The following is a 14,442-nucleotide window of genomic DNA, read 5'->3' on the forward strand; positions in this document are numbered from 1 at the left end:
GACACACAGGCAGGGCAAGTGGCATAGTGGGTGCCTTGGCTGACCTAATAATGCTTGCCTCAGTTTCCCTTTCTTTCAACTGGGCACAAGGAAACCTGTGTGACTTTCTGGTTACCCTTTTGGATCCAGAGTTACCCCCTCCCAAGCCGCCCTCTCCATCTTTCCCTTCAGGGTCCTCCACTCCAGCCACGAAGGGGTCCCCTGGAGGAGGGAAGCTAGGTCCAGGAACACTGGCCCCAGACAGCACCAGCAAGAGGTGCAGGAGGCCTGGCCGGGCCAGAACAACAGCCTCCCCCACCCTGCCCCACTCCCATCAGGTTCCTTTGGCCCCAGGCTGGAGCTTCTGCTGGGGAAAGTTTTCCATTCTTTCTGGATTCCTCAGCCCCGTGGACCCTGGGAATGGGAAGGCTCAGAGCTCAAGGACACTGCATGCCATCACCTGTGGGTCAGGGCAGCCCCGGCTCCGTTCTGACCCCTTGTGCTCCCTCAAAAGTCCGCTCAGGCCTCTTACTCCGCTGCTCCACTGCTGTCCCCACCCCATTCTTCCCAGGACCCCCCAGCCCAGATCAGCCACTCCACACCACCACCCCCTTGTCTCCAGCCTCCTCCCTTACCTGATGCCCTCACCTGCCTCCTTGTGTCCTCATGATCTCTTCCCAGGCCTCGGCCCTGCCCCGCTCCAAGTCTAAGTGCTGCGGGGCAGGACCACAGCTGCCTTGGGCACTGTGGCTCTTCTGCAAAGGCCACAGTGCTGGCTCCATGAGCCAGGATTCAGTGAATGAATGACTGAGTAGGTCAGCTCCACCGCCTCTTTCTCCTCTCCCTTCTGGTCTCTCCCTTCTGGTCTCTCCCTGCTGGCCTCCCATCCTGACCTCCTCCGTTTACCTGGTGGGAGGACCCAAGGGTCACATGACCCTGTGGTCCCTGCAGAAGCCACCGCAGCCCCTCGATGGGAACTCCTCCGTCTGCAGCACCGCGGACTATAAGCCCCCTGAGGAAGACCCCGAGGAGCAGGCTGAAGAGAACCCCGAAGGGGAGCAGCCTGAGGAGTGCTTCACGGAGGGTGAGGGCAAGCCTGCGTGCGTGCACCCCCACCTTGCCTGGTGCCTCCCCCAGCCCAGCAGCCCCTGGAAGGCACAGACCATGCCAAGCCCTGTGGGGGGCAACAGCCCTGGCCCAGCGCCAGACAACTGCCTCCTCAAGGACATCTGAGGATGTGCATCACCAAAAGCATGCAGAGCCTCCCTCCCCCTCCCCCACCAGATGCTCCTGGGTCCTGGGTGCTGACACACCCTGGGGGGGAACACAGCCCCGGGAAGGGGCATCAGAGCTCGGGATGCCTCCCAGCCCCTGACATGCTGAGCTTCGAGCTTGGCCGTGGGTATAGCACCGTCCTGGGAGGACTGTTGTGCAGAATCCCACGGGGCCCTGGGTGTGACCTGGCACATAGCAAGTGCTTGGGAAGGGCTGTTCTAAGACAATGACCCTCCTCGGCTCCCTCTGCAGAGAAAGACCAAGCCAGCCCTTCAGACACACTGCCGCCCACAGGGCCAGGGCGCGGGAAGGGTGCCTGGGGGAGGTGGGGAGGATGGGACCAGCTGAGCCGGGAAGGTGGTGGGAACAGGCAGGCTGCGTGTCCATGTCCGGAGGCAGCCCCCAGTCCTGTGATGTGGTGTGCTTGCCCCTTGCCTCCCCCAGCCTGCGTGCAACGCTGCCCTTTCCTCTACGTGGACATCTCCCAGGGCCGTGGGAAGATGTGGTGGACCCTCCGCAGGGCCTGCTTCAAGATTGTCGAGCACAACTGGTTCGAGACCTTCATCGTCTTCATGATCCTGCTTAGCAGTGGAGCCTTGGTAGGCACTGCCCTGAGAGATAGGCTGGGGAGGGGCGGGTGCCAGGCCCAAAGGAGGCCCTCCTGGGGCTCCCTCCTTTGCACACCACTAGACAGGCGAGGCCTGGACAGTCTTGATCCCAGAGAATCCTAAAGGGACTCATTTGTGGTTGCAGGATGCGATGTAGAAAGTGTTAATTTTCTTAAAGCGACAGGTGGGGTCCACCTCTGTGGGTACCCCCAGCAATAGGTGCCAGCGAGAACAGAGGTGGGAAGGCCCTGGGCATGTTGAGTCAGGGTTGAAGATGTGTCACTGTGAAGGCCCCCAAGCAGATGACTGTCACCCCTAGAGGAAGAGCTGCTGAGGGGGTTCTCCCTGTGGGCCAACTCACTGGCTCGCCCCCATGGTGGGCCCCGGGGATTCTGGGAGAAGCCAATAGCCTGACCCCAGGAAGCAGCCACCTAGGTGGGGTGGGGGATGTGGCCACTGCCCCAGGATCTGGGGCCCTGGCCACCCCTGGCCATGCTGGTGTCCCCAGGCCTTCGAGGATATCTATATTGAGCAGCGGCGAGTCATCCGCAGCATCCTGGAGTACGCGGACAAGGTTTTCACTTACATCTTCATCATGGAGATGCTGCTCAAGTGGGTAGCCTATGGCTTCAAGGTGTACTTCACCAATGCCTGGTGCTGGCTTGACTTCCTCATTGTGGACGTGAGTCTTCCCCCAGCGCCCAGCCCCAAGGCCAGACCCAGAGGTGTCCCTGTGGCCCAGGACCTTAGGAAGCCCTGGCCCTGAGGCCCCACACACCCTGACCACCCCACTCTCCCTCTGCAGGTCTCCATCATCAGTCTGGTGGCCAACTGGCTGGGCTACTCGGAGCTAGGACCCATCAAATCCCTGCGGACGCTGCGGGCCCTGCGTCCCCTGAGGGCTCTGTCCCGATTTGAGGGCATGAGGGTGGGTGCCGAGAGAGGCTCTGAATAGGGCCAGGGAGTTGGGGGGAGAAGCCACAACAGGGCAAGGTGGAAGGTGCACAGGTCTGTACTCCAGCCACCACTGGGGGAGGAGAGGCCTCGGTCTCTGGGTCCTGCTAAAGTCCAGATTTGAGCCCCTCACCCCATATCCTCCCACCCCACCCAAGTGCCCACCCTGGCCTCAGCCCCTCCTTAGCTCATCTCTGCCACCGCTGGGGGGCAGCAGAGGTTGCATCAGCTCCCAGGAGGGGCCACGAGGGTACTGTAGCAGGGAGGGAGGAAGAAGGAAAGCAGGTCTGTGGGTGAATAGGTGTCCCTCCCAGGCTCAGACTGGGGCCCACCAGGACTCTGAGAACTGGATGAGCTGGCAGGTGCCTGCTCCCAGGCTCTGAGCCTGCCCACCCTTCCCTCAGGCCCTAAAGAACAGTGACAGTAAATATAGAGTTTGGCCAAGACAAATGGGATTTTCCCCAGGCAAGAGAAGTCTTTTGGGAACAAGACCCACACAGAGGGATAAACTTCTGTGAGCAGCTGGTTGCAGGCCAGCAGTGCACTCAGCCCAAGTGGCTCCCTCCTGTTCGTGCTAGGCCCTCCCACCATCAGAACCAGGGACCCCTCCTCACTGAGGGGAAATGACCTGCCCCCATGGCCACGCAGCTGGTTGGTGTCCCAGCCAAGAATAGAGCTACCCGAGGCATCACCAGGTTTGTGCCACCCACTCTGTCTGGAGGTCATGAAACAGCTTCTCCTTGAAAAAAGACAAATCTCAAAAAAAAAAAAAAAAAAAGAAAAGAAAAGAAAAAAGACAAATCTCGAGCACCTGGGTGGCTCAGTGGTTGAGTGCCTTTGGCTCAGGTCATGATCCCGGGGTCCTGGGATTGAGTCCCATATTGGGCTCCCCACAGGGAGCCTGCTTCTCTGCCTATGTCTCTGCCTCTCTGTGTGTGTCTCTCATGAATAAATAAATAAAATCTTAAAAAAAAAAAAAGAAAAAAGACAATTCTCAGATTTAGTCCAGCCTGACATAGTGAAGTTGGCTTATGTGGCCAGGGCTAGGGAGTAGGGCCCAGGGCTCCAGCCTCAGGGACCTGCTGCTTTAAAGACCCCCGTGGCTTCATTTCTGTGTCCGCGTCTCTAATGCTGTGAGCAGACGAGCAGGGGGCTGGGTCACGGGGGCTGAGTTTCCTATGGGGGCCGAGGAAGGAGTGTTTGTCTCCTGCCTAGTGACCCGTGGCCAGGCTGCTTCCAGAGAAGCCTAGTGCCCCGACTCTGGGCTGATGGCTCCAGCCAAGCAGAGAGCCCTCTTCAACCACTAGGCCAGCAGCACCCCTAACCCTACTCCTCACTTCCCCACCCCACCCCCCAGACTAGAGCCCAGCAGACTTCTCCCCCAGGCCTAGCTCAGATTGACCGTCCTCCGGAAAGCCTTCCCTGAATAACAGTGCCCAGCCCCGATGGGTCCCCTTGTAAGTGTAGGTAGGGAGCCCAGTCCCAAAGGAGCCTTGGTAAAGATCTGACAGTGACCCCTCCCCCGGCCCCCGCAGGTGGTGGTGAATGCCCTTTTGGGAGCCATCCCCTCCATCATGAATGTGCTGCTTGTCTGCCTCATCTTCTGGCTCATCTTCAGCATCATGGGTGTCAACCTGTTTGCTGGCAAGTTCTACTACTGCATCAACACTACCACCTCTGAGAGGTTCGACATCTCTGAGGTCAACAACAAGTCCGAGTGTGAAAGCCTGATGCACACGGGCCAGGTCCGCTGGCTCAACGTCAAGGTCAACTATGACAACGTGGGTCTAGGCTACCTCTCCCTCCTGCAGGTGGTGAGTGTAGCCTGCTGCCCTTGCACAAAACTGGGATGGAGGTGCTCCCAGATTCTCAATGTACCTGAGCCCACTGCTACTCCTTGTTAGGAGGCCACTCACCCTGCTTCCAGTGCTGTGGGACACGAGAGGTAGTATCTAGACCTCCGTGGTCTCTATGTCGTGCTCTGGGGAGGATCAGGCTGGGGTGAGGAGGGAGACTCAAGGATGGTGGAAATGAGAAGCAGCCCCTCTCCTCACACCCAACCACACTCCCCAGGCCACCTTCAAGGGCTGGATGGACATCATGTATGCAGCCGTGGACTCCCGGGAGGTGAGTGGGGCTCACTGAGATGTGGCTGGCAAGTGAGCCAGGGGAGAGGACGCAGATCAGAGGCACAATGACAGTTCTGCCCAACCCCACCCCCATTCCACCTCCTCAGGAGCCCCCAAAATCAGCAACCTGGGGGTGGAAGGATCCACCTCTGGGTCCCAGACTCCTCCTGCCCACAGTGAGATGGGGAGCCGGGAGCAGCCAACATACTCCCCCCAACCTCCCTATCCTGTCCCATCCCATCCTGTTCCATCCCCATCCTATCCCATCCCATCCTCTCCCATCCCATCCCATCCTGTCCCATCCCTTCCCCTCCTATCTCATCCCATCCCAGCCCCATCCCATCCCATCCTCATTCTATCTTGTTCCATCCTGTCCCATCCCCATCCCCATCCCCATCCCATCCCATCCCATCGCATCCCATCACATCCCATCCCCATCCCATCTTGGAGCCCCATCCCATCCTGCCCTGTGTCCTCTGCAGAAGGAAGAACAGCCACAGTATGAGGTGAACATCTACATGTACCTCTATTTTGTCATCTTCATCATCTTCGGGTCCTTCTTCACCCTCAACCTCTTTATCGGCGTCATCATCGACAACTTCAACCAGCAGAAGAAGAAGATGAGTATCCACCCACCCTCCCTGCACTCACTGGTCCCTTCATATATTCCCACCTGCCACCTCAGCACCCACTGTGCTGCCACTGGCAGCGGGACTGGGGCAGCCGGCCTGGGTTCAGGTTCTCCCTGGTGACTTTGAACAGTCACTTGGCCTCTGTGAACTCTGGTTACCTTATTAAGAAATGAGGTTGGTGCTACCTACCTGGCTGGGTCATCATTCAGAGGAGGCAGCAAGATATTGCTGAAAAGCATCCGGCCCCAAACAGGCTACGAGCCAGTGCTTGTCCCCTTCCCTCCACCTCCCCTCTGTTCCTTGTCTGGACAGAGTCCCCCTTCCCCTCCCTCCCTCCCTCAGCCCCTATCTCTGGGCCCTCCAGGTCCCCCTGCTGGTAGGGGGGCTGCCTTAAGGGTGGTGCCTGAGGTAGGGGGTCCCAGAGGCAGAGAAGAGAGGCCTCCAAACTTATAGGCACCATCCCACTATACTTTGGAGGGAAAGACATCTTCATGACGGAGGAACAGAAGAAATACTATAATGCCATGAAGAAGCTTGGCTCCAAGAAGCCTCAGAAGCCAATTCCCCGGCCCCAGGTACCAGCCCTCTGAGCCCCTCCTCCTCCAACCTGTATGAACCTCCTGCCCAAGGGGGCCCATGGGGGTAAAATGCAAGCTAAGTTCTGCCCACCAGCCCATATCCCTGGCGTGAGGCTGAGTCCACCTGCAAGGAAGCTGGGTTCCCTGCCAGGGGAATGTGCCTCTTTATAACTGCTCAGAGGCACCATGTGTGGGAGCAGCAGCTGCCTGATCGACCCCAGTCACTGGTTTGCCCCTCACCCGGCCCTGCACAGCCTCCCAGTGTCTACCCACTCCTTCAACTGATGACCTCTGGGGCAAGGGCCCCTAGAAGTAGGAGGAAGAGGATGTCCAGACACCTTCCCCAGTGAGTGATGACTGTGGAAGAAGAATGAGAGGTTGCTGGGGGCCTTGATGAGAGGAAGGGTCCTAGAGTAAGGAAGATACCCATGGACCCCAAAGAATGGCCTGTTCTGATGGGTATCCCCTCCTTGCCATGGCCAACTCTACCCCCTCTATCCCCTCCTCTCTCATGGCCACAAGCCCTGACACACACACCCCACTCTCTCTTTCTCTGTCTCTGTCTCTGTCTCTGTCTGTCTGTCTCTCTCTCTCTCTCTCTCTCTGTATCATGCTGTTGTGTCATCTTGTGTCTCCTGCCTGTCCACATCCTGTGTGGGTCCTGACCACTGCCCCCCACATCTACCCACCTGCACCCCTGCACTCCTAACCATGCTGCAGAACAAGATCCAGGGCATGGTGTACGACTGCGTGACTAAGCAGGTGTTTGACATCACGATCATGATCCTTATCTGCCTCAACATGGTCACCATGATGGTGGAAACAGACGACCAGAGCCAACTCAAAGTGGACATCCTGTACAATATCAACATGATCTTCATCATCATCTTCACTGGGGAGTGTGTGCTCAAGATGCTTGCCCTGCGCCAGTACTACTTCACCGTCGGCTGGAACATCTTCGACTTTGTGGTTGTCATCCTGTCCATTGTGGGTGAGCAGGGCCAGGCTGGGCTGAGTCATTCTGGAAGGCCCGTTGCTCCCATCCTTATGTACACACACCTGCTCTCACACCTGGAAAGCTCACACATACATTTACACATACGCATGTGCAATATGCACCTGGCATTCACACTTAAGACACAAAGATACATAGGATGGGCTCATAGGCAATCTGTCACCTGCATACACGTGAATATGCTTCTAGAAACATTTACCTACCAGTAGATGCACACTCAGGTCCATGTGCCTAGTGGAAGACATAAGATGGTTCTAGTATCATCCATACACACAGAAGTGCATAGACACATGTGTAATTATGATAGCAACTAACTACCACTTATTGATCATTTACTATTTGCCTGACACTGTGCCATCCCAGGAGGCAGGGACTGTTACCACCTCTGCCTTACAGAGGAGGAAACTGAATTATAAACAAGTTAAATGTCATGCTCAGAGTCACACACAGAGCTGTCTTCCCTCTCTGTCTCATCTGTGGCATCTGCAAACAGCCTTAGGAGTCAGCCTTACCCTCTCTCTATCAACTTGGGTGTATCTCACCTCCTTCCAGCTACAGTGTAACCCTAGCCCCAGGACCCTAGGAGAGCCCAGCCTCACGGGCCAGGTCATTTAGACTGTGCTTCTGTTGCTTCCTTTCCAAGGAAGAGCACACCAAGCCAGGTCCCCTTGAGTCTCCCTTGCCCCCACTCCCTGATCTAACCTCCCACCCCAAGGACAGTGCTCCTCACCACTTGTTCCCTGCAGGCCTCGCGCTCTCCGATTTGATCCAGAAATACTTCGTGTCACCCACACTGTTCCGAGTGATCCGCCTGGCTCGGATCGGGCGTGTTCTGCGGCTGATCCGAGGGGCCAAGGGCATCCGGACTCTGCTCTTTGCCCTCATGATGTCCCTGCCTGCCCTCTTCAACATTGGCCTCCTGCTCTTCTTGGTCATGTTTATCTACTCCATCTTTGGCATGTCCAACTTTGCCTATGTCAAGAAAGAATCGGGCATCGATGACATGTTCAACTTTGAAACCTTTGGCAATAGCATCATCTGCCTCTTCGAGATCACCACGTCAGCTGGCTGGGACGGGCTCCTCAACCCAATCCTCAACAGTGGGCCCCCTGACTGTGACCCTACACTCGAGAACCCAGGCACCAGTATCAAGGGTGACTGTGGCAACCCCTCCATCGGCATCTGCTTCTTCTGCAGTTACATCATCATCTCCTTCCTCATCGTGGTCAACATGTACATTGCTATCATCCTCGAGAACTTCAACGTGGCCACCGAGGAGAGCAGTGAGCCCCTTGGTGAGGATGACTTCGAGATGTTCTATGAGACGTGGGAGAAGTTTGACCCTGACGCCACGCAGTTCATTGCCTACAGCCGCCTCTCAGACTTTGTGGACACTCTGCAGGAGCCGCTGAGGATTGCCAAGCCCAACAAGATCAAGCTCATCACGCTGGACCTGCCCATGGTCCCAGGAGACAAAATCCACTGCCTGGACATCCTCTTTGCCCTCACCAAAGAGGTCCTGGGTGACTCTGGGGAAATGGATGCTCTCAAGGAGACCATGGAGGAGAAGTTCATGGCTGCCAACCCATCCAAGGTCTCCTATGAGCCCATCACCACCACCCTCAAGAGGAAGCACGAGGAGGTGTGTGCCATCAAGATCCAGAGGGCCTACCGCCGGCACCTGCTCCAGAGGACCGTGAAGCAGGCATCCTACATGTACCGCCACAGCCAGGACGGCAGTGGGGATGGGGGCCCAGAGAAGGAGGGCCTGATAGCCAACACCATGAGCAAGATGTATGGCCATGAGAATGGGAACAGCAGTGTGCAGAGCACGGGTGAGGAAAGGGGCTCAACAGGAGACTCGGGACCTGCCATAGGGCTCACGCCCATCAGCCCCTCAGAGGCTGTCCTCCCTCCCTCCCCACCCCCAGGGCAGACAGTGCGCCCGGGGGTCAAAGAGTCTCTTGTCTAGTAGCAGCAGTGAGGTGGCCAGCTGAGCCTGGCACAGTCCCCAATCTCCCTCATGGTGCCTGCCTGCTGAGGGAGCAGGGCTTTGAGTCTGCAACTGATCGGCTCCCTGTCGCGGACAGGATCTGGCCATGCTGGGGCTGACAGCCAGGCCATGGAAAATGGGAATTGCACTTGGAGGCTCCACATTGGGCCAGAGGTCCCCATCACCCACCGCTTCCATGGTTTCTCATTTCAAGCTGCTCTCACCTCCTTGTGGGCCCTGCTGCCTCTCCTCTTCGGGGAGGTCAGAACATCAGAAATCTCTGCCCCCCTTGTGAGTGAGGAGCCAGCCTACAATGGAGGGATTAGTGCCCTCCTGCCACCAGAGTCTTAAGGGCTCTAGGCCTCTCCCCAGGAAGTGGCTCAGGCCCCCCCAGGCCCCTCCCAGATAAAGATGTCTTAACCTCAGTGAGAGCGGACACCTGACCTCAGGGCCTACCAGCCCTCCCCTGACTGGGATCCAGCTTCATCCTGCCAGCTCACAAATTCCCTGGAGAAGAGAAACATCACTGGTCCTGAAGTGGCTCCCCAAGCGTGACTGGTCACTGGATCCTGATGCATCCAGTTGGGGTTGTGACCCCGAACCCATTTCCTGCTTTGTCCATTGTGCAGCGCCTGACTCCCCTGGCTGGCCCCTGGGGGAAGAGCAGGGGGAAGGATTCCACTTGAGAATCCTTTCTCTAGGAAGCATGGCAGGTTGGGATAGGTGGGGTCACGCCAGCTGTGTCACTGCACTGGGGGCTTCCTTGGCCTGAGCACCCAGACCTGGGGTGGGGGCAGGGACCCTGGAGCTCAGGAAGTAGATTTCTGTTCCCTCCCTCCCTTCCTCACTCCTCCATTAGCACCATCGGGGGCTCTCTGTAGCCTCACTGAGCCTTGAGACCCCTGTTACCCCCCACCACACCCTTCTCTTCCTCCCTCTTCATCCTTTTCTCCCCCTCCTCAAAGTGATCCTAAGAGTGTTATTGAGCCCATGTTAGAGATTTCGACACTGGGACATGCACAGCTACCTGGTTCAGGCCCAACCTTCCAACTTCCAACTTTCCCAACTGGAAAGCTGGGAAGCATTTTTGTTGGCATCACCGGTCCGGGCATGGCAGTGCCAGGCCTCTTCTGGTTCCCAGAGAACACACGGAGGCCAAGCTCAGAGGAGGGAGTGAGACAACTGCTCAGGCATCGCTGGATTTATTCACGTGTGTGTGTGCCTTATGTCTGCCTCATGCCTCTGTGTGCAGCTGTGTGTGTGTTCCAGTACACAAAGCACTGTGTCCTGCCTCTGCGTGTGTGTGTTGTGTCAGTGTGCCCCTGTAGAGTCTGACTGGTGTGTGTGTGTGTGTGCCTCCTACGTGTGTGTCTGTGCTGTGTGTGGATGAGTGTGAACATGCGTAGTAAGGTTTGACGTTGAGTCGCTGTGGACTTTAGTTCCTCTTCTCTTTCTTCTTGTTTCTTGTGAATAGTTTGATTAAAACTCAGGAAGCAGCAAAACCTCCAAAACAATGTGGGTGTGGGTGCGTGTGGGGGTGTATGTGTGCATGTGCCCACAGGCCAGAGCCTTCCTTTCTGTCTGACCTGCTCTCTGGCCTCCTGGCCACCCATTCTCCTTGCTCCCATTCTCTTCATCACACCTACTGCCCCAGCCCTGCCCCCTGTCTCTTGCCTGTGGCCTCTATGGAAGGAGGCCTCACTCCTTCTACCTTCCTGCAACTGTTCTGTCTTCCATCAGAAGATGCGTCCCAGAGAGGGCAGCCTCCTCCCTGTCCAGCACCCTGTCCACTGCCCTCCCCTCAAACTGGGGCCCTAGACTGGGGTGGCCCCAAGAGCCTCAGCATCTGTTGGACTGGATACTCACCACTGGACTGCATACAGCCTGTAGAGCCTCCCCAGCCTGTGGCCCCCTCTCCTGCACACCCACACCCACTCCCACTCCCACTCTGTCTGGGTGGGAACAGACCCAAACCAGTCTGGCAGGCAGGCTCCTTTGTACAGTTCTTATAATAAATCTCTCCCTGGTCCCTCTCACTGGCGGGCTTCTTCCTTCCACACCTCTGCGTGTGGATGCTGACAGGGCCTGAAGGCTGCAAGAAGCAAGAAGGGCTGGTGGGGATTGGAGCCAGATGGAGAAGACTTGGGGAGCCTCAGGGTGGATAGAGGGCAAGACAAGGCGAGCCCCAGCTCCCTCTCTGGCCCAGTCCGGCTCTCTCCTCCAGAGGCTTGGGCTTTGAAAATTAATAAAGGCAAACTTCATTAAATTGGAGTCAGGAGGTTCAGCAACGGGAGCTCTCAGGCACCACCACTCCTCAGCAATTGCCCAACCCAATGGGAGGAGATGGACCTTGCCCGTGTGGGTGGCTTTACTATCTGGCTGGGAGGGGAAAGGCTTTTCTCCTGCCCTGGCAACAGCCCAGCCAATGAGAGACCCTCACAACTGAGCCGATGAGAAGCCACCATACATCCAGCTCCCACTTTATTCCAATGGGTTTTTTGTTTACAACAGCCTTCCCACATCCCCCTTTCCTCTATAAAGGAGCAGAGACTTGCCTTTGTGGTGTAGTTTTGCCTAGCTTGCTTGTTTGGCGCTGCAATTCTCTGCTCCTCCTGCATAATCCCGTCTTTTGCCAGTAAGATAACTGGCAGTTTTATTTTTAAGGTTACAACTCCAGCCTCTTAGCTAGAATCCAAGAGGCCAGATCAGGTCAGGGGTCGTGGCCCAGTCCCCTAAGAGGCAGCACTACACTCTCTCCCCTCACCCGTGTTGTTGCCCAGGAAATGGTTTTGTGACCCAATGGCCCCAGCCTCTCATCTCTGGAAGCCCCCCTCACTTCTCTGCACCCCCCAGGGACCCTGAGGTGCCTGAGAGACACATGGTGTGGCCCCTCCGTCTCCTCACAGATATTGTCCGCCCCTCCCCCCCAGGACCCTACCTCTGACCTCTGACCTCAGAAAGTCCAGGGTCCATGGGACAATGAGTAACATGATGTAGTGAGCTAAGTCCACAATCCTGGTGGGTGAAATACAATTTTTTAAAAAAGATTTTATTTATTCACGAGAGACTCAGAGAGGCAGAGACATAGGCAGAGGGAGAAGCAGGATCTCCACAGCAGGCTTGATGTGGGACTCGATAGCAGGATCATGACCTGAGCCAAAGGCAGATGCTTAACAACTAAGCCACCCAGGTGCCCCTGAAATATAATTTTTGTATATAATTTTGTTTTCCCAACTTGACTTCTCAAGGGCTGTGTTTGTCCAAACTAGTAAACAGTCCTTTACAAGATTTCTATACCCTCTTTTTTCCTGGGTCATGAAGTTACATGACACCTGTGCAGGGGGTGGGGCACCAGAGGCCACCCTGACAGGCCCCTTGGCTCCTTGCTGTTCTCTCTATGTGCAGAGAGGGGTCCAGCAGCATCCCTGCAGGGTTCTGAGCCCCCCAATGGGATGCTGACCTCCCTCCCTGGGGTGGGGGGGCTCCTTCTTACTGTAAGAAAGATTTCTTACAGACCACACCTGGGGCTCTCTCAGGCTCCAAGGACGGGAGGGCTTGCAAGATGCCCTGGCCCGCCCTTCCCCTGAGCCTTGAATAGTAGAGGAAAAGAGGCAAAATACTAGATGAAAAACATAAGCCAACCTTTCAAAATCATCCCCCCTGCTCACTATCAGCACTACTCCCCACCTTCCTGAGGGTGAGCTATGCTCCCAGACTCCTCACCTAACACTGAGATACCGGATCCCCTCCCATGCCTGGGACTGCCCTGTGAAGAACGGATTATTATGATTATTTCTATTTTACATAAATGAGGAACTTGATCTCTAGAAGTTAAAAACGGGTGTTGCTTCACTGGGGTGCTGTTGGCGTATGGAGCGGGGACCCTGCTCTGTGAGATGCTGTCCTTCTCACTGCCGGGGATTCAGCACCCCTGGTCCAGGAAGGTCAGTGGTGCCCGTTGGCCACTGTGACCATTGAAATGACCCCGGTGGCTTTTCAGATGCTCCCGGGGTGGGACCACTCCCCGCCCCGCTAGCTTGGGGCGGCTTTCTGGCTGGCACACGGCAGGGCCCGGAAGCAAGCCTCCGTCCTTCTTAGCCAGTGGGCCTCTGCCCCAGGACAGCAGGCCCCGTGGAGCCAGAAGAGCTGATGGGGGCGGGGGGGGACGTCCGAGCCCCTCCTTCCAGACTGAGGCCCTGCCCTTTCCTACCCCTCCCGGGGTTGCGGGGGGGGGTCCCTGACCTCTTGCTTCCTCAAACTCCTCAGCCCCTTGCCCCTCTCCCTACACCCCTACCCCTTGTCTCCATGCTGCCTTCCTGGAAAGGTGAGGCGGGGGCTGCCAAATGTCGGGGTGTACTGCCCAGGGCAGCCGGGGCAGAGGCAGGAGTGGGCTCACGGGGCCTCCTGTTCCAGGAAAGTAAAGGCGTCATAACCTCAGACAGAGCTCTGTACTGTTGTCACCGGAGAGGGAACAGCACAGCCCCAACTGTGACAAATAACCCTGCAGGCGGTAGGGCCCCACTGCTTCCACCCACTCCTGAAAATGGATCCCTGCCAGGCATGAATGGGAATGAAGTCCAAAGGACACATCTGCATCCCTGCCCCCAGGGTATGTGGATGCGTGGATGTGTTCAGAAGATGCCATCTGCCCCCCAACCCCCACGCCCCCTGGGCCACAGGACAAGCTCCTGAGCAGGGCCTACACCCCACAGCCCAGGCAACACACCCATGTGAGCATACACACGCGTGCACACAAACACACACATGCGTGTGTGTGCCCCAAGCCTTCCCCATTTATCTTCCCAACTTTGGGGGGTCACTAACTCCAAAGCTAACCAAGGCCTCCATTGTGAGGAGGTACTTTGCTAAAGGAAGAAACCCCTGGATTCCCCCCCGCCCCCATTCCTCTGGGGAGTCTCCGACCACCCTCACCAGCACGGGAGGCCTATGGTCCCCAGGCTGACCTCAGGTGATGTTTATATTCCTGGGCTGTTTGTTCTGTGAACTGAACATCTGACACCTTTTCAGAGAAATGTTTGTTTTTTTTTTTTTTTTTCCGTTTGGAACATCTGGAAACAGCAAGAACATCTGGGACTGCCAGGAATGAGCTGTTCCTTGGATGAAACCTTAACCCTTCCGTTCCTGTTTTTTATAGCTCTGGTCCTGGCCCACACTCCTTGGCGGTGGCCCCAACCTAACCAGATGAGGCACATGTCCACCAGGACTGAGGGGGTCTACCCAGACCCCTCCCTTTCTCATTGCCAATCCTGGCATGGAGC

The 14,442-nt window shown here is 56.7% G+C and overlaps 1 protein-coding gene across 7 annotated transcripts in view; it reads left to right on the forward strand.

The window, feature by feature from the left end:
• The window catches only part of SCN4A (sodium voltage-gated channel alpha subunit 4), a 44,465-nt gene extending 33,266 nt beyond the window's left edge, over nucleotides 1–11,199 (forward strand). For all 7 annotated transcript variants that reach the window (XM_038546882.1, XM_038546883.1, XM_038546884.1 and 4 more), the window contains 10 exons: nucleotides 931–1,063; nucleotides 1,699–1,853; nucleotides 2,371–2,544; nucleotides 2,668–2,790; nucleotides 4,352–4,630; nucleotides 4,890–4,943; nucleotides 5,428–5,565; nucleotides 6,048–6,152; nucleotides 6,876–7,146; nucleotides 7,917–11,199. In XM_038546882.1, the coding sequence (XP_038402810.1) occupies nucleotides 931–1,063; nucleotides 1,699–1,853; nucleotides 2,371–2,544; nucleotides 2,668–2,790; nucleotides 4,352–4,630; nucleotides 4,890–4,943; nucleotides 5,428–5,565; nucleotides 6,048–6,152; nucleotides 6,876–7,146; nucleotides 7,917–9,142 (2,658 nt within the window). In that variant the 3' untranslated portion in view covers nucleotides 9,143–11,199. The remainder of the gene's footprint in view (nucleotides 1–930; nucleotides 1,064–1,698; nucleotides 1,854–2,370; nucleotides 2,545–2,667; nucleotides 2,791–4,351; nucleotides 4,631–4,889; nucleotides 4,944–5,427; nucleotides 5,566–6,047; nucleotides 6,153–6,875; nucleotides 7,147–7,916) is intronic.
• Nucleotides 11,200–14,442: the final 3,243 nt, after the last annotated feature.

This window comes from Canis lupus, chromosome 9 (genome assembly GCF_011100685.1).
Source record: "Canis lupus familiaris isolate Mischka breed German Shepherd chromosome 9, alternate assembly UU_Cfam_GSD_1.0, whole genome shotgun sequence".
In the NCBI taxonomy this organism is placed as follows: Eukaryota; Metazoa; Chordata; class Mammalia; order Carnivora; family Canidae; genus Canis; species Canis lupus.